This window comes from Melanotaenia boesemani, chromosome 5 (genome assembly GCF_017639745.1).
Source record: "Melanotaenia boesemani isolate fMelBoe1 chromosome 5, fMelBoe1.pri, whole genome shotgun sequence".
In the NCBI taxonomy this organism is placed as follows: domain Eukaryota; kingdom Metazoa; phylum Chordata; class Actinopteri; order Atheriniformes; family Melanotaeniidae; genus Melanotaenia; species Melanotaenia boesemani.
In genome coordinates this window covers 14,117,613-14,136,945 of record NC_055686.1, presented here as the reverse complement: position 1 = coordinate 14,136,945, position 19,333 = coordinate 14,117,613, and the positions used below count along the sequence as shown (strand labels likewise).

Sequence of the window (19,333 nt, the reverse complement as noted above, 5' to 3'; positions counted from 1 at the left end):
TGTAGATTGAGCAATGCACTGAATAAAGTGGCAGCTCAGGAGATGCTGCACATAATCTATTAGCTCTGAAGAAAAGTGGATGTAACAACTCTGCTCCTATGGTGTGTCAAAGCTGGGTCAGAGCGAAGCCTTGTGCTAAGCGCCTGACAAACACATTCAAAGTCTGGCAGAGATAAAGGAGCCTCCCCCCCTTTGACATTTTGAGAAATGCCATGTATGACAACCTCTAAAAGCTACAAGAAGCCCGTTCCTCCTGCTTCATGCTCTAAAAAGCATTTTTTTTTTCCTTTCAAAGGCAGCATGAGTGTGTCAAACCAGAGCGCGGTCTGAACATTTTAGCAGCTCCAGCTTCAGAGCAGCGAGCTCCTCTTCCAAAATCTTCCTGCTAATTCAGCTGGGGTCACGCTGCTGCTGAGTGTTTGTTTTTTGAGGCAGCCAGTCATTTGAATAATTGTTTTAAAATGTCTTTCTTAATATCAAAATCCCATTACTTATTATTCAGCACACTCCTTGGCGATGAGCGTGGTAACTGTTGAGTTTTTGTGCGTGCGCCCGTCTAATGGAAAGCACTTACGCGAGGCCACGGAGACTCGCTCAGGATGCGGTGTAAATGGAAACTCAGAACACAGAAAACGCAGACCACTTGATGTGGATTGGCTCATTAACTGCACAAGTGGAAAGACTACACTGCAGGCACCCTGGGAGGAAGATAACGGCTTCGCTGTCATCTGTGTGACGGCAAGGTTTGGCTGGAAGGTTTTCTAAACATATATTCAGAATTTAATTAAAGATGAGCATTCCTCAGTGTCTTCTCAAGTATTTCAGTCTTAGGTGGGGAGAATATACCTCAGGGGATTTATTTAGTCATGGAACTTTCTGATTGCTAAGTACACTTAATATAATCCACATTTATCAGATGCAGTTTTGGGAAACAACGATAAAACCTCCATTTTACACTCTGGAATATATTTCATGTGCATTTGGCATTAGATTAAACCATCCTCTTGGTTAAAAAAAAACTTCAGAATAAAATGTAAATCATAGGACTTAAAATGAAAGGGAAATGTGGAAAGAATAATTAAGAAGATTAATCCAATTTACAGCTGTTCATAAACGTGTTTCTGTTACACTGCAGCTGGACAACGCCCACTCTGTAAATGCCTAGATTTTTAATCAAGACTATTTCTCCTGTACGAGGAGCACTTTACTCACTCAAATTGCTTTCATATATTATATTTTACAATGGTGTTATACATCAACACCCACATGAGCAGTAGTATTAAATCTAATCAGTGCACAAGCTGTCAACACAGCAACCTGACCTTATAAAACTGACACGGCGAACATGCCAGCTGCAGCATCATGGCTGCCATTTTGCATGTCTTTGCTGAGAACAGCTGTTGCTGCTGGTTTATGGGGGCTATTAGAGAGAACTAAACAATATGAGATGAACAAATCCAAACAAATGAGCTTAAACATGAAAAAAATGCCCTGTTCTTGTGGAGCAGAGTTAAACTGAGAGCTGAGCGATCCCTCATGGGCGCCAGATTTTTCATGTCATATGTTCTCTGAGCAGCTAAGACCACTTTTCAACCAGATTAAATGCAGGTTAAGAATAAAAAACATAGCTGTTTTGTTTAGCAGATACTGATAGGTGAAATGGCTCCATAATGTCATAATGTAAACCTAAAATAAACTGCACTTATTGTTGTAATGCATGTGCACATTTAGAGAAGAAAATCTCTCACTTACAGCAACCTAACAAGCACACAATATGGCGGATGTCATCCAGACATAAGGTGTGGATGACAGGTGTTAAGAATTTCTGTAGGTTTCTCTTGTCTTTGGTATAATAAGACCAAGGGGCTTATTGATGACTGTGGCTACATCCATCTCTTATACTTTTGTGTAGCTCAGTAGGTTACAAAGAGCTGTCAAAAAGAGATCCCGAATTTAACCTCAGGTCATTAGCTTTTTCTTTTATATTGGTTGAAAGGGCAATGATTACACATTTTAGTTTAATCATTCTTCACATTCCAACCAATTTCAAAGTCTTTTCACTGGTACACAAAGTCAGTAATAAAATTTATTTTGAAAGTTAAAAAAAAAAAAAAGGCTGACTGAGATAAAATAGGTCTGCGTGATGCCCTTTTCACACTGTACAGAAAACATTTATCCAAAGCAGCTTTTTAAAATGTGACTTCATTAATTCATTATTCTGAGCATATTCCACCTCTTTACTCAGACATGTTGAACATCTTTCATGCATCTATTTTACTTTTTATTTATGGACTGAACTGATTCAACCTTCTGGATCTTCACATCATTACTGCTTTATGCTGCTAATAGACACCCAGAAGTGATAAGTACCATTACATTACATGCACACACACTTTATTCTCCGGTAGTGTCAGTCCAGAACATCAAAGAAAGGCAGCAGCAATCATTACACCACTGGATTATTTATTACACTTGCTTGGCATTTTTCTCTTTTTGTGTGCCCCCAATTTTCAGTCTTGTCGTCTCTCTACCTACTTTCCTTTCCCAAGGCGAAGATGGTTGCTAAGCAACCCGCACAACACAACAGCGCAGCTCTCCAACTTGGCTCTCTGCTCGACGTGTCCCTGTGGTGTCAGACAATCAAATACATGAGTGTGCTTTCAAACAGAATATGTGTGGGGAAAGGTGAAACCTATGAATAGTTTCCACCTCATAAGCCAAAGTCCCTTTAGGCTTTAAGAGCTGCCTCTTGACTCAGTAGTAACATCATCTTGCATTCATCAAGGAACTCTAAAGTACCTTTAACAGAAGATACAAAAAGAAAATATCCATGAATTTGTTGAGATATGATTTTAATTCGAACCAGCCACCACCTCCGTTATGGACAGACATTTATCTAGAGACTTATTTGGCATCTTCAAGGCCTGAAGGGTCCTAATGCTTCTCAACAAGCCAGAAATATGTGTTGTATCGTGTAATAATAGATCATAAAATTATAGCTACTATTGCTTGGCAACAGATTTGTGTTCCAAGAAGTGTAAACTGATTCATTTCTCTGTCTAAAGATACAAGGGCTTGCACTGGAGCGTGGAAAGCCTCTAACAAAACCTGCAAAGATGCTCTACAGCAAAGCAAACGCCCACCATTGGCAACAAAAGCATTAAGAGAATCATTGCAGTCCTAAAGCAGATCCTTAGACATGATGTGTTTTGTGCTGCTGCATCACTATTTACACCCAAGTACAAATGTAATCCGACCACAACTGGTAGAAAAGACAAAACAAAACCAAAACAGAAACTCGTTCACCAGGTACACCCAAAAATGAAAGACTTTTACCAACTGGAACGACGTTAAGCTAGCTGCTTATAGAGAGTACATTCAAAGAATCATCATGGCTTTACAAAAATATACATTTGTGGTCTCGCACAGAGCGACGCAACTTGGTGCATCAGTTACATTTAAAGACAAAAGGTAAAAACAGGAGATTGCTCGGTTTACAAAAGCAAAGCTCAAGACACAAATGGCACTTACAGTTACTATAGCAGAGAGAAATCTCCAGGGCAGCATTACAGCCAAACACACACAAACAAACACTCCCCCAGTTACAACTCAGATCAGTGGATGGACACTAAGCTGCTTCACAATACAGTCAAAGGCTGGAAATGGATTACTGAAATAAAATAAAAGGTAAACAAGAGATTTGTAACACTTCATTAAATCTAGACTGGGTTCTAAAAACAAATACTCGCCAATTACACAACTAAAATTGTAAGTACTGGTTTCTAATCCACTTCTTACCAGCCTCTTATCACAACCCGAGTAAGGACTTCAGCCCTGAAGGTCTGTTATGTACCGAGCCTGCGTGGAAGGCTTCCACATGTTAATGCTGGAATTCAGAGCATTGCGTCTGGGACAGGTGATATCAAAGTCAAATCTAAAAACTGTAAACAGACTGTTTACAAATGATCCAGTAATGTTTTTCCCATCATGTGTCTGATGGCAAAGACAATAAGACAATAATTAAGTTAATGCAAACGTCCCCCCAAAAACAGATATGGCATGTCAGGTGTAACTCAGTTTGTGTGAGCTGGCTGAACGAACAGTCTCAGGCCTCTGGCACAGCTGCCTTCTGGTTTTGGTTCTCCTCGGCTGGAGGGCCGAGCGGTCCGGCCCACCACAGAGTCAGGGCGTTGTCTTGCTGGTTCTCCTGCTGTGACATCACAGCTCCGCCTCCCTCTGTGTCAGAGGCCGAGTCACCCTCGCTGTCGCCGGGCCACGGGAACTGCCGCTGGCCGCTGGATGTCGCCAGCAGCGGCATGAAGGGATGAATGCTGTGGAAAGGGAGGGGGGTTACATTAAATAGTAGTAGTAGAGGAAATAAGTGGATCGTTTCCCATTTATTCAACAGATTCTATATATAATTCCACCATATTACAATCCCACTATATGAAAAATCTCCATCAGCGAACTTAGTAAACTGAAAGAAATTTGACAGATATTTCAGTTTTTTCCATGATTCCAGTAATCTTAAAGCAGTTATAAGCTTCTCTAAATAACATCTCCTGAAATTAGAAGCTGTTCTCTCCCTAAAAGACCTTGTTTATGACCTACATTTTTGTTAAAAATAACTGGGGGACACAATCACTGATAAACAGGCAGCACAACAGCGACGCTGCACAGGGGAGAAAGCAGCTGGGTTTACATGGATATGTTGGACAAAGTAAAGCTAAATTAAGTGAACCACTGCCAGAAAAGCTGTGTGCGAGTGTGTGCATGCTCTTTTCCTTCCTCTCAGATAAGTTGTAGCCCACGGCACTGAGAGCAAGCGCACTGCAGCTGGCAATGGAAGAGTTTTTAATTTTTTTCAATAGATTCGCCCATGTTTAAAGATACTAATTTTGGTGTAAAAGTGTTAAACGTACAGTGAAGCTGCAGCTCTGTGAGCTTTCCAAGAGTAATTTTACATACAAGTACCGCTAATATTAAAACATTGTTGTCAGTCTCATCGTATTTGCTGTGTCATTAATAAAACTGAAAACCTACTTTGCAACATAAGATTTTATACCTGATGCCATTGGTGCAGTCCCAGTGGGCCTTGAACTTCAGCTGAGGTTGTAGGAGTTCTTCGTTCCCATCAGGAGGAGCTGTTTGAGTATCCCAAACTGATACCACTCCCTCTGTGTTGCCACTCAGCAGGTATCTGCCTGACCTGAACACACACAACAAAACACAAGTGTGCAAATGTAAACACAATGCAACGGCCTATGTGTCACTATGATCAGAACTGAATATTCACACACTGAGTGGGTGAAAGGTTGTGTTACAATCATGTGACTGAGCAGAGTTCTGTTCAGGAGGGTCAACTTACTGGTCCAGGTCGAAGTAGATGCGCTGGTTAGTGGCCACATTCCTCGTTAGAGAAAATACTACTTTTCCCGGGTCTCTCAGGTCCCAGCACAGGATCTCTGGATCCTATCCACACACACACACATACACAAACCAACATCTGGTTTGTATCGACTGTGGAGACTCTCCGTTGCCACAATGCATTCCCCCTCCCTTTAACTTGACCATAATCATCACAACTGAATGCCTCCTCTGACCCTAAAACCAAATCTTACCCTAAAAAAAAACAAAAAAAAACAAACAAAAACATTTTGTACCCATGGGGATAAAAATGTCCCCTTAAAGTGGTGTGTAGTCTGACTTTTGTCCCAACAGTTAGGAAAAAGTTAGGAAAAAGCCAGAACAGACTAACTACAGTCAGTTCCTTTGTTATAAACTAATGATCTAACCCCAGATTCTATCGTAAACCAGACAAAACAAATAAAATAAAATAAATAAATAAAACTGGAAAGCAGTTTATTATTTAATACACTAAAAATTATTACTTTTAACAGTAATAAATGCACGCATAAATACAAAAAAAATATATTATTTTTTACTGAATGTAAATGGAAGATAACCAATTCTGTATTTTCTATTAAAATGAACCTGAACTGAAAGAGAAGGAAACTTTACTCCTCTCTTCAGGGAAATGACACTATTGTGGTACAAAATAAACAAGTGATAATGGTTATAAGCAGTCACTGTGTAGGGCCTAGTGTTAATTTCGTTAAAGAAAACTAAACAAAAATATTTTCATCAAAGCGCATTTTTCACCGGACGAAAACTAGACTAGACAAGTCTAAAATCCCCATTAAAAAACAATAACTGGGACTAAATCAGAATGTATGTTCGTGGACTAATAAAGACGAGACAAAAATGTAGTTCACTAAATAAAAATTGGGCTAAAATCTATGGACATTTTAGTTCAACAAAGACGAGACGAAAATGATAATATTATACGATACGATTTTGTCAAATCCTCTCTCCTCCTCGGCTCTTCCGCCACACACACAGTGACACACCCCCTCAGTGTTGCCAACTTAGCGACTTTGTCGCTTTAATTAAGAAGTTTTCAAACCCCTATAGTGACTTTTTTTTTTTTACTCACAAAAGCGACTAGCGACAAATCTAGCTACTTTTTCTGGTAGTATTGGAGACTTTGGAAACTGACGTGAATGAACATAGTTTACTGTTTTCAATGTGGAGTCAGTGCTGCACAGACCCCTCCCCGTCCAAAAGGAGGCTTGGTCCTAGCAGCAGCACACAGCTGCAGTCAGCCACTTGTTGATATTGTGTGTGAAGTTAAATTTATGCTAACGTAGATTTGGTGACATTAAATGCTGTTCTGTTTGTCTTCAGGTTTCTATCACAAGGACATTTGATTTGAATTTATATATTATAAATAAATGCATGCAAACATAAAAATGCCTGCAATTATTTCTGCATAAAATAGGATAGTTATGTTTAAAGTATGAGTTTGAAATGGACTGTTAAATGTAGTTTAACAATGTTAAATTACATTTAATTAACTACTAACAATATTCAATATTATCTGCTGATAAAAAAGTAGAAGGGTGAAATGATTGTCCTGACTAAAACTAGACAAATTATGTTTTCTTGGACTAAAATAAAGTCTAAAATGCTCGACTTGTAGTCGACTGAAACTTGACTAAATAAAAACAGGATGAAGTTGACTAAATGTAATAAAAACTAATAAGCGCGACTAAAACTGGACTAAAATAAAATGAACACTAGAATAGTAGATACAAGTTGCTCCAGTGATTTACTAATTAACATTTAACTGAATTAATGGTGGTGGTTGCTTTATCTCAAATGAGCATTTTTTAAAAGTAGCTAAAAAGCATAACTGCTAAATTATCCCACTGTCATATCCGTTGAGTATACTGGTAAAATTATTCTTGTGAAATCTTTCAGACTGCGACTTTTAGGGGAATGCCTTAATGATGAATGAACTCAATACCTGCTGAGTCATGCAATCTCAACCCAATTTTTCTACAAAACATGGATAATGCAGAGCAGAAATCTGTCACAGACACCACCTGATTTTGTTTTCTGCAACATTTATGGCAGCATTATTCCCTCCAGCTCTTTGTTCTACATGACAGTGTGTGTGTGCATGTTCACCTTGCGCCCGCCGGTGTACAGGTAGTTACCATCAGGGGAGAAGAGCAGATGGGTGAGGCCTCCGTGGTGGCGGGTCGGCAGCAGAGCCAGCAGGGTGCCATCCTGACAGGAGTAGAGGCCGGCGCAGCGGGAGTATGAGCCGCAGGCGTACACAGATTGACAAGGGCTGAAAGCGAAGCAGGAGATGATGCCACTCTGGCCCTGCTTCTTCACTGCAGTGAAGACAAAAAAAAACGACGTTTCAGAGCTTTTACATTTCATTGGTTTCAATCTAAATACATCCGATTCCTTTTGACAGCTCCTATATTCTCCATTAAAATTAAAGTATAAAGTCAAACTTTTTAAAAATCTTATTTACTCTTCAGGAAATGTCCTGCTGCTCGTTTTTGCCACAAAAAAAGCTGAAATTTGTTATCAATTGTAAGACTGACTAAACTCTTCTTATAAATGGACAGGGCTTATGTAAACCACATTATTTCATTTCATGGAGTAAAAACACAGAAATAAGTCATTATTTGATACATCTGTTTACAGCTTTTACGCTATCTGAAAAACAATCCTTTGTCTTATATACCATGCCACTTCAAGAAACAAACAATGATTACAGAAATCAGGAAATCTATATAAAAACTAAACTTCAACTACAAAATATACATTCACCCTCATTCTGGACATCCAAAAAAACATTCTGCAAAGTGAAGTTGTTTGAAAAGCATGAGTAAGATAAATAAGCCAACACAATAAACATTTAGTTCTCTTTAGTTTTGGTCCAAAGAACAGAATAAAAACTCTCCTTGTCAGTTCGTTCAAGGAGACTTCAGCCTGTGAGGAGTAACAGCCAGCTGTCAAACTGCTGCAACTTAATGAAAAGAAGAAACAATCGACTTCAGGCAACGTTTTCCACAATGTCCCTGTTTACTTATTTGTTCGTCTAGGGCTTTAATTTTCAGAGAATATTGCTATGATTTTTTTAAGCATTCTGTAACAACCTTGAATGTCCTTGAATAGTTTTAAAACAATACCTGCTCACGTGTTTTGTATTATAATCTAATATTTAGTAGACTCAATGGCCATTAATTACAGTCAATCCAAATGAAAGGAAAGGATCACCCATTTGGGACCCATGACAGCAATTTAGATGGTTATTATTTCTAAAACTTACAATCCTGTAATAAAAATATACAACATCCACCTAAAAAAGAAGCTATGAGCTTTACAGGTGAGAACCTTGATATCAGCCGATAACTCACCTACAGTTGGCCGCTCCTCGCAGTCTCTTCCGGGGCGTTCGGTGTGGAAGACCCTGACCGTTTTATCGAAGCCGCAGTAGAGCTGCGCTCCATCCGGCGAAAAGCAGAGCGAGTGAGCTGCTGTCAGCTCATCCAGGTGATTGTAGGGTCGGAAACTGGCTCGCACCTCCCCGTAAAACGCATCCCACACGTGCACTGGGTTGTCACGGCTACTGCTGGCAAGACTAGGGAAAAATAATGGAGAACAGGCAAAAAGGAGTAAATTATCAACATACAGGTAATAGTTTATTACACACAGGTTGATAAGAACCAAGAGCAGTTAATGAAATGAATCCTGTGGGTATTTGGACGGCCAGCCTCACACAAAAGAGTAATTTTACAGGTGCACCTTATAAAAAACATTTAATATGCAAAGCAAGAACAAAGATTTATTACTGTCTTCCAAAGCTATGAGGAGACAATAAAACGAGAACAAAACAGATGCAAATAAAAAAGGCTGCCAACATATTTCTGAAGTGTTTCTATGAGCAAAACATTTAGTGTGAATTATGTTCTTGTTCCACTCACAAACCTCACCTCATCCTCCTGCCCATAACAATGCATCAAAACACACACACACACACACACACACACACACACACACACACACACACACACACACACACACACACACACACACAGCACTGCGCTCCGCCTCATTATGGAGACATGAACATTGCACTTTCTTATTGATTCAAATCAAGGCCAAAAACCGAGCCATGTCTTTTTAACTCTAATTATTGGGCACTGAACAAATGCTGAAGCATCACTGCGGCTCAATTAGACAAAGGAAATTAGCCTCTGTGCTGCCGCAGCGTTCTGTTATGACCCCTCTGAGCCACGGCTTTATTCCAGAGCAGGGAAATGCCCAATTATAATGCTAGACTGCTGCTAGCTTGGAGTGATGCCTAGAACTCAGTGCAACTTAACCGAACCATAACAGGGGCCCTTATTCCCTCTCTGCAGGAGGGACAGCAACAACACACAGCTTTTGGCAGACGAAGAGTTCAAGGAGCGCGAGGGGAGGAACAAAATGACGACGTGAAAAGAGAGCGAAGCAGTCAGGCGGGAGACCAGATTGGTTGTAGAAGTTTTTAATAAATTGCAACCACACTCTTTTATCTGACTACCTAAGCCCTTAACAACGCAGCATGTCTGACTACCTGGCTGTGCCCTGCAGGTGGTCCTCTCTGATAGGTGGCAGCGATTTAAAGACAATCAAGAGTGTGTGCTGTCAGCTCCTACTGTCTTCCTCTAGATGAGCAGGTCTTACCACTTTGGCTCATACACTAAAGGCTCTCATGTGGTTGACTACCCATATGAGACATTTGTTGATCATTTTGATGCTAACACGCTAACTTTCATCTCTTGATCTCCAGCTCTTGACACCCTAACCTTCATTCCCTCCCTCAGGGAAAGCTGCTTATTGTTAGCATGGAGCGATGTCAATGCTGGGGCTTGATCAGAGGAAACTGCCAGAGGGTGGAGGCTGTAAACGGGAGATGATGGGAGCTGGGAGAGGAGGGGAGAAAACAGTGAAAACTGTTGGCAACTTGACCTCAGCTCGTTAGCGCGGTCGCAGCTCTCTTACCGCAGACGATCAGCGTTCTCCAGTGACGGCTGGGTGTTGCTGATGCTGGCTTTGCTTCACAGCCCAAAACCAACACACAGTGATGACATAATTACCACATGCATGCTTGCGCACAAGAGGCAAAAAAAAAGAAGCCTCCAGTTAGGGAAGCATGAGGCCCTTTAGGTGTTTGTCTACATTTGGGAGTGCTGTTAGAGGGCTGAATCATGTTGAAATGCACTGCGGGCCTCAAACAGCAGAGCAGATTGTGACAAGAAGAAGGCCAACCTTTCACTCTTTGGAGACATCAAAAGGCTTTTACAGCTTTTTACCACACAGCATCCAGTTCCCATAATGACTAATACTGAGAAGATCAAACAATGACTCACATGTCTACAAAGGTATCGTCAAAATGTGGACAGTCCTGTGAGCTCTACAAAGGTCAAAGTGATTTTTTTTCCCCTTTTTCTCCACAGTCAACATTAATCCCACTTTAACTTTCTAAATCTGGAAACCAAAGATGGCGACTTTCCTTTTTATGCAAACATCACCATCTGCCAGGTGACCTTCAAATGTCTCATCAATCCAGCTTCATGGAGACGAAGCTTAAAGAATGGTCATAGAAAGTCCATAGAGCCTCTTTTTTCTGAGCTAGGCACTCAGGAGTGCATCTTCCTGGTGTTTCATGGAAGACAAAAAAGATCTGACTCACCCCTTTTTTTCTACCTTTTTCCTTTAGCTACCATGACAACAATATCTCAAAAACACAGCTATACTTTAACCTCTTTATAACATTAAACAGAGGTTATAACAGATTGAGTCCAGTTCCAGGCCAAATTAAGGTTTAACAAGAAACAATATTAATCAGGAATCCTTTGAGAGGGCTGCAGTGTCCATGAGAAACTGTCCAGAAGGACAATCCATACTGCGGCGTGCATGAAAAACCATCACTTAATGGCACAGACAGTTCAGCCTCATCTCAGTGTAAATATTGCAAAGTTCCTGATCTGCTTCCAGCCTGTAATCTGATATAAAGCCCCCCTAATGAAACCAGCGTTTTTTTTTTGTTTTTTTTTTTTAAATCAAGAGTTCAAATAATTTCCAACTTGAAGCGTCTTCAGTGTCTGAGACAAGACGATCAATGCAGGGCTTTTCCTCAACACGGCTGCATGTAGGTGAATATGCCCTCTCCTTACTGGGAAAATAAATGCTATGGACACTAACCCTTAGCCAATATCAAGTTCAACTCACAAGCATGTGTCCGGCTCCAACGAGTTCATCTTTGGGAACCAGCAGTAATCGTAGATGGTGTCTCCTTCAGCCATCCTCAGCACCGGATTCTGACACAACGAGCAGAAAACAGGTGTAAGCATAACGATTGTATCAATACTTCATTCTTGTTGCTCTTATTTGTTCTTAACAATTTTAGTTTTTTTTTTTAATCTTTGCTTATACTTTCTTTTTTAACTCCAGTGTTTTCCTCACAGGTATCCCTCATGGGGATCGTCCATGCCGGAGGCTTTGTCTGCTTGCTCTGCCGGGTAATTACCATTGGAATCGCCCTTGTCTGAGTGGCTTGGGGTCCTGTGCTGCATGGCCCTATGGCTACTGTGTTGGACCCCGGCCTGCCCTTATCTGGGCGATTCTTGTGGTGGCGGCTTCTGTGGTTGTGGGTGGAATGGCTCCCCGTGTGGACAGGAGATTGTTTCCTCACAGCAGAATTAGGACAGATTTTTCTATTAATATTCAGTTAGGAGACGGGGTGTGTGCCCACACGTGAGAAAAAGAGTGGGATCAGTGTGTTTAAACTGTTTGCATAATAAAAAATAAGTAAAAAAAAAACAAAAAAAAAACAACAACTTATTTTTACTGTGTAAAGTACTTTGTGCTCCTCTTGTATGAAAAGTGCTTTACAAATAATTAGAAAAACAGACTTAAATTTATTAACTTCATCGCAAAATGTGATCAAATGAATGTGCTGAGTGTTAATATGGGTAAACTTGAAAAACGATAGAACCTTTTATAAATTACAGTTCATACAACTAAGACAAAAATATCATGCATTTATTTATTGAGGAAAAATATAAAATCCTACAAAGTTTCGAGTAGCAACAGTCTGTTAACCTCAAGGATGAACAATCAGGATGACAATCAAGTGTAAATGGGTGTTTTGTTTTATGTAAAAAAAACAGGGATCTGTCAGATTCTGAGCATCACGACAGGTTTTTGGATGTCAAATATGGTATGAAAAAGAACATATCGGAAGCTTTTGACACTCCTCTGCCAGTGAAAAGGTTAGAAAACATCTGTTAAGAGTTAGGACCACACTGATCTACAGTTGGACAAACTGCACAGAAACAAAGGAAATTCAAGGCAACAATTACCCTCCCCCAAAGTGATTTTCCAGCAAAGATCACTCCAAACACCAGACAACTGAAACGGTTTTCACAGATGCACTATGGCCCTGAATACTTCCAGACAATTTTCAAAGTGGTTGCATACGAGAAAGCAAATGTCTACAACATTTAGTGTAGACTTGTGACAGTTTATTTAGCTACATAGTCCTGAAGTGTGAGAACAGCAAGCAATTCTCCAGATATTTCAAGATGAGCCAATGTGCATGCTGATAGCAGCTGGAGCTTTACACTGCAGGCCTGAATGATTTGTTTCTCTCACTCCAAGACATTTGCATAAATTCTTGCTGCTGGAAAAAACACTGTATATTTAATGACTCATGTCCCAACTCCTGAGTGCTCTAACCCAGGTGGCACTCAGAACCTACTGCTGTAAAGTGTGAACAAAATCTGAACCTGACTGAATAGTTGCAAAGGTTCAAACAGCTTGATAGTGTGTGAAGTCACTTAGACACTATGCGTAACTTCAAAGTAAATTAAGGTCTCTCGCCCATGTGTTAAGATGATGCGTGCACCAACAAGATAGCACTGAACAACAATGGTGTGGAAGACATGGCTGCTTTTAATAAACATCACTACAGTCCATCTGCAATTTTTGATCACACAAAAAATGGAGCGTTGTCAAAAACAAAGATAAAACACTTCGATTAGAGTTAGAAGTGTTAGGAACTGAACAAAACCCCGGATTCCAAGACAAAACCATAATACCATCTGTGAAACATGGTGGTGACAGTATTATGGTTTGTGGCTGTTTGCTATGTTCCAGCTAGGACAGCTTGAACATTGAGACTGGAAGTTATCAATTTACCAGCCAATCTAGGTTCCTACCCTCACTTACTGTTACGAGCTGTGGGTAGCAACTGAAAGAACGGGATCAAAGATTAAAATGGCTAAAATGAGTTTCCTCTGTAGAGTGTCTGGGCTCTCCCTTAGAGATAGGCTGAGAACAGATGAAGAGGCTTGTGTGTCTGGTTACGAGGCCTCTGGGAAGCTTTAATGGTGAGGTGTTCTGGGCATGTCCCAACAGCAGGAGACCCCAGGTAAGACCCAGACTGGAAGGACTACATCTCTCAGCTTGGCTTGTATTGCCTAGGGACCCCTAGGTCCCTAGTGGCCATAGGGCCATGAAGAAGTGGCCATGAAGAGGGAAGTCTGGGATTTTCTGTTTAAGTAGCTGCCACCTCAATAAATTTTAGAGGAAAGATGTCAAGAAATCTGTCAATGAACAGAGCTTCCAGAGAAAGTTGGTTATGGAGTGAGACAACAAACCCTGTCAGCACATGAGTTTTTCAAGGAAAGAATTTAAATATCCCAAAGATATTCATCTAATAAAAATGTCAATCAGTTAATGTGAGGAAAAACATTACCTGGAAATTAAACTGTTTTACTCAGGGAAAAAAAAGGTCCCCTCACAGATAATTTACCACTCAGACATGCAAAATAAGATGATTTTCCTCAAAAAAGAAAAATACATTACCCAGTGTAACATTGGGTCACATCTGTTGGGCAGGGTTCTCTTTTTCTACTTTAGTGATGCATTTATGGAAAAATCACATGTCCCATATTTCACCTGAGAATTAATCTTACATTCTAAAGAGTTCACAAACTTTCACACACCACTGCAGGCGAGAACATCACCAGCTTCACCAGCAAAGGGAGCAATGTTTGAGAAACAAAGCAATCAGCACTCAATTTTCTACCCTTATCACAAAGGCTGGGAGATCTCTGTAATGGGAGAAAATGGATTTCATTTCAATTATTTTTATTCAGTGATCCCAATCTGCCAGCCTGTAATAGAATAGGGAGTTTTGCTTGATATTTCCCCAAACACAATAGAAATTATGTGCATTTTCATCTTCCTGGTAAGTCTCTAGGATAGGTTTCTCCAGTAGCTGCCTTAAAATGATTGTAACAACAAATAAGAAAACAGCCTTTAACAACATACTGCTGTTGTATAAATGCACACAAAACAGATTGGTGCTTAAAATATATATTTCATAAATAATAGAGGTAGGAATAAATTGTGTCAAGACATTTCCTGCCTTTACAACTCAACTTAAAACAGTATTTAAATGGGCATGCTTTCACAATATTCACGAGTTTTGTTTTTTTTACTACCCAGTAGAATCCCGCTTGGCAAGCTCACCATTTCAGGAATCAAGTCCCAGTTGTTGCTGTAAATCTCAGGAGGGAGATTGTACACACGCAGTACATTGTCTGCACTGTTGGTCAGGATACAGGAACCATCAGGGGCCCTGGGTTTAGAGATGACAAAGGATGACAATGACATGAAGGCACACTGACCTTTATCCGAGAGAAACATGAACTCAAGGTTGCATCATGCTGAATTTGCAGGCAGTGAGCAGAGACAGAAAACAGGAATGTTGGTTTCACACTCATCATTTACATCAGGGGCATGTTTTAGTTTATGCATCACTTGGGTACGCAGGTGAGTTGGACTAAAACATGAATGTGTAGCATTTAGCTATTATAATAATAAAGAACATGCTCAACTGAATGATTGCTTTAACTTAAGATTAAGAATACCAGTTTCCATTTTGACCTTATTAAGCAAGACAAATATAGCAGAACTTATCCTTCACCTTTGAATGGGTTGGAAAATTTAACTGTAATCCATCAAACTTCTATAGGAGCAACATATAAAATCAAGCTAGCTAGACGCAGTCTGAAATTTAGAAATTTTTGGCATGTTTTGGGCCATTTTTATTTGAAAAGAAATTACCATTTGCAGCCTTTAAGGTAATTTTCTTGGAAGTTGGAGTACTCCGTCCATGATCCAGTCAACATCTGGGGGTTCTGGGTAAAATCCAAGCTAAGGCTAAAGGCAAAGAGATAAGGACAAGTCCAGAGTGAAGGATTTAAAAGATTAACACCCATACATTCCACAAGATCAACAAATTGAGAGCAAAAATGCATCTAGTTGGACACAAATAAATTCATATTTTGGTTTTCTAAATGCTCTGATGTGGTTCTGCCTCAGTGCTCCACCAAAATGTCTAGCTGTTATGGTTTCTTGCTGCCATTTAGCAGCAGTCTTAAAACTTTGTGGAGGAATGTGAGGCATGAGCTACTCCTGTATGTTTTGCTGCTGTTGTTGGTGGAACCATCGTCTGCGTTTTTTAGCTGTGTTTCTTCTTAATTTGCTTCCGTAACAAATCTGCTGAGATTGTCTCACTTCCTGTTCAAAATTCAGCTGAAGTGTAGTGTTATCTCTGAAAACTATGCATTGTTAGGTTTTTGGAAGACTTCTCAGTAGCCCTTTTTTAACTGATTCAATGTACCCAAAAAACTTCCCCACTACATGGGAGGAAACTGACAGACAGGCATGCGCATGATGTATGAAGCTGGTTTAAGGGGATGAATTTAAAAAACACAAGACTTAAACCACAATGGTTCTGCATGGCGGTGTGGTGGCTAGCGCCTCACAGCAAGAATATACCCAGTTTGAACCTCAGTTGGGGCCTCTGTGAAATTTGTATGTACATCAGCTTCTTCCCACCTTCCAAAAACATGCATGTTAATTTAACTGGTGATTCTAAACTGGTTTTAGGAGTGAGTAGGCTGTCTGTCCATGTTGTCCAGAACGTTCCCTGCCTCTCATCAGATAAAAGCTGGGATAGGCACCCCTGTGACCCTGAACTAGATTTGGGCATCGAGTAAGGATAGGTTGATAAACCACAAGGTGAACTTGCAAAAAGCTCAAGAAGTCTAGTGCAAGAACTAAACCTCTCTTTTTAATGGAGCTTAATTCTATCTTTTGTTTTTTTTTTTTACCTGAGCCATTTTCTCCTAATTCTGCTATTTTAAAGTATGTCAAATACATAATTAGTTAATGCTGTGGAGCTTTTTACTGCTCAGCTTTAAAATGAGTGCCATTGCAAAAGAAGCAATAATAGAGTAACAAATATAGCATTAGTGTTAAAATAGCTTCATATGAAAATATATACATTACAAATAAAACTGTAGGCTGTTTAAAAATCTTTTGATCAGCAAATGAAAAAATTGATAAAGGAAAACTTTGTTTACAGTCTTGTTTAAATGCAGACAGCTTGCAGCTTACTTTAGGATGTTATTATACTCAAACAATCTGCCTGTTTACTAGAAGTAATTAGTCATTTTTTTTACATTTTTTTTTTTATTTCAAAGCCACATTTTCAACCACAGCCTAAATGCCTCTGAAGTTTGACACTCTGGAGGCAATCTAGCATTTCACTCCTTCCGTGACTAAATATAGACTTCAGCCTTCTGGTGAAATATTGTTTTATTCGTCTAAACCATCAGTAAAGCACAAATGTGTTGACTTGTGGTAAGAAAATCTCACATGTTAAAGAGATCTAACCATTCAGACAATGAGCAATCTCATATTTGGCCTTTAGGGGGCATTATAACTGAGCAGAATTTTTAAAAATGGCAGACAAAATGTAGGGTCTTTTTATTTTAATTTAAACTATTCTGCAATAACAACAAAAACTATTCTATATACAATAAAACAATTTCTCACACTTCACTAAAAAAATTTATCTAAAGATTAAAGCACTGCAGTAGACACACTGAAGCTTCTTCCTGCCTTTCACAAACGTGTATTTAACTCTTCTTTAAATAGTTCACTTGATGTCTTGTTGTGTCATCTGATGCATCTTCACTTCTAGTTACGTGAGTAAGGAAGTTAAAAATAAACTGTTTGCCTTCACTTACTGTTGCCCGACACTGGGACTGTCTGCAGATCTGTCACCGTTGTGCTCATCCTCTGGTTTCAACGCTTCTTTATCAGGGACATCATGACCTCCATCTCCATTCTGATGGCATTCAGCTACACCTTTATCAAGGACACTTAATTCTTCACCTCCTTGATTTTCCTCCTCACACTGAAGAGGCCATGTTCCTTGCAACACAATGTAAACACAATGCACATAAACTGAAATGTCAACCTGTGTTGAATTTCTAAAATGTTATCATGAATGCACAAATTATGCAGATCATCTGAATTAATACTCTACTTTGTGGAGATGGGGTGGGGTTTTCCTGTAACAAGTCTGCAGCCTGTGCTGGCATTTCTTCCTGGATTTTTACAGGCTCCTCAACCAGCACCTGGTCCTCTTCACTCATTCTGGACCGCTTGGCAGACGGTGGGGCCCCTTCTTCTGTGGTCTCCCCTACTTCTACACAATCTGATTCAGGAAGTATGGGTGGGACCTGTTGAGGGGGTTCGCTATCTGCTTCAGCGTCCTGCCCTATACCTGTCACACCTCCACTTTCACCACCTCCAGCTGAATCAGACATAACTTTGCTTGCTTAATCTCCTCAATCAAATTCTCCACTTAGTGTTCAAGTGACCTGTGTCCAGTGGTTGGCTGTCAGACGTGGGTGAGGTAAGTGCTACTAGGATAGTGCTTCTTCCTGCAGTGCGGATGGTTGAGTCTGTTGGGGTTTGAGGACATCACAGCACCCACCCACCTGTTAAATAGTAAGGCAGACAATAATGAGGGCGGGGAACAAAACATTCAATGAACTCATGCAATTGCCAAAATACTGCAGCAGCAGCAGCATTAAAGCACGTTTACAAAGATCTGAAGATTAAATAAACGTGATGTTATTTGAAGCGACACAACCTAGCTCTAAAACGCTCTTGGACTTGTGGTAAGTCGTGACGAGCCACTTCAAACCATCATTTGGCCATTTTTACATTAACGGCACGATATACTACGCCAAATGTCACATATTAAGCTCCACGCAAGTCCTGCTCCTTTTACACAGCTGGAATGACGGCTGCAAACATCACAAATAGCTCCCATTGCCTTTGTCGTCTCTGTCAATGGACTGTTAATCACAACACTTTAGCTCGCGTTAGCATTAGCCTCTGCTAACATGCTAGAGCTACATACCTGCGTTATGGTTTGCCTGGCCGCTTGTTTTGATTGCAGTTTGGCTTTAAGCAGTCTCCTCCTCGATGCTTCTAGAGCTTCACGCGAGGAAGGAGAAAACAACGAGCCCACGAAAACTTGCCAATGTCCTGCTGTGGAACTTTGTTTCTGCTCACTAGCTCATAACGAGAAGTTGTAAACACACTGAAGCGGCCATGTGTTTCAAACTATCGCGAGAGTTCCGTTCAAAGGGTTGATCTCCTTTCCGTTTCTCGATAGGCTTAACCCGTTTGAAATTACCACTCAAAATCATGTACCTCAAAATAAAAAAAAATACTGAATCAGTCACAACTAAATGCTATTTATTTAGTATTTATTTTGTTCTTCAAACAAGAGTCAAACTATTTACACATTTTTCAGTTGTTCATTTTTTCATTACAGGTATGCTGTTATCTTAACAACATTCAAAGACTTATTAAGCAGAGGAGATGAGCTGAATGAGTACATTTGTTGTTCAATAAGAATTTGGATCTACAGTTAACTGTCAAAAGATCGTTTCAGCAACAGCAACCAATCATCCAGGGTTTTCTCACGACACAGTACTGCAGTTTATCTAATAATAAAAGCCACTGTAGTGCAGTAAAA

The 19,333-nt window shown here is 40.0% G+C and overlaps 1 protein-coding gene across 1 annotated transcript; it reads right to left on the bottom strand.

Annotated features, from left to right (window-relative positions):
- Positions 1-2,073: 2,073 nt before the first annotated feature.
- On the bottom strand, positions 2,074-18,922 carry wrap53 (WD repeat containing, antisense to TP53). Its single transcript, XM_041986127.1, has 11 exons — positions 18,710-18,922; positions 17,825-18,281; positions 17,523-17,709; positions 15,550-15,645; positions 14,953-15,061; positions 11,644-11,732; positions 8,784-9,007; positions 7,534-7,745; positions 5,369-5,472; positions 5,066-5,209; positions 2,074-4,331 (listed from the first exon to the last, which is right to left on the bottom strand). The coding sequence occupies exons 2-11, from the start codon at positions 18,105-18,107 to the stop codon at positions 4,106-4,108; spliced, it is 1,674 nt and encodes a 557-aa protein (XP_041842061.1). The 5' UTR covers positions 18,108-18,281; positions 18,710-18,922; the 3' UTR covers positions 2,074-4,105.
- Between the last annotated feature and the right edge of the window lie 411 nt (positions 18,923-19,333).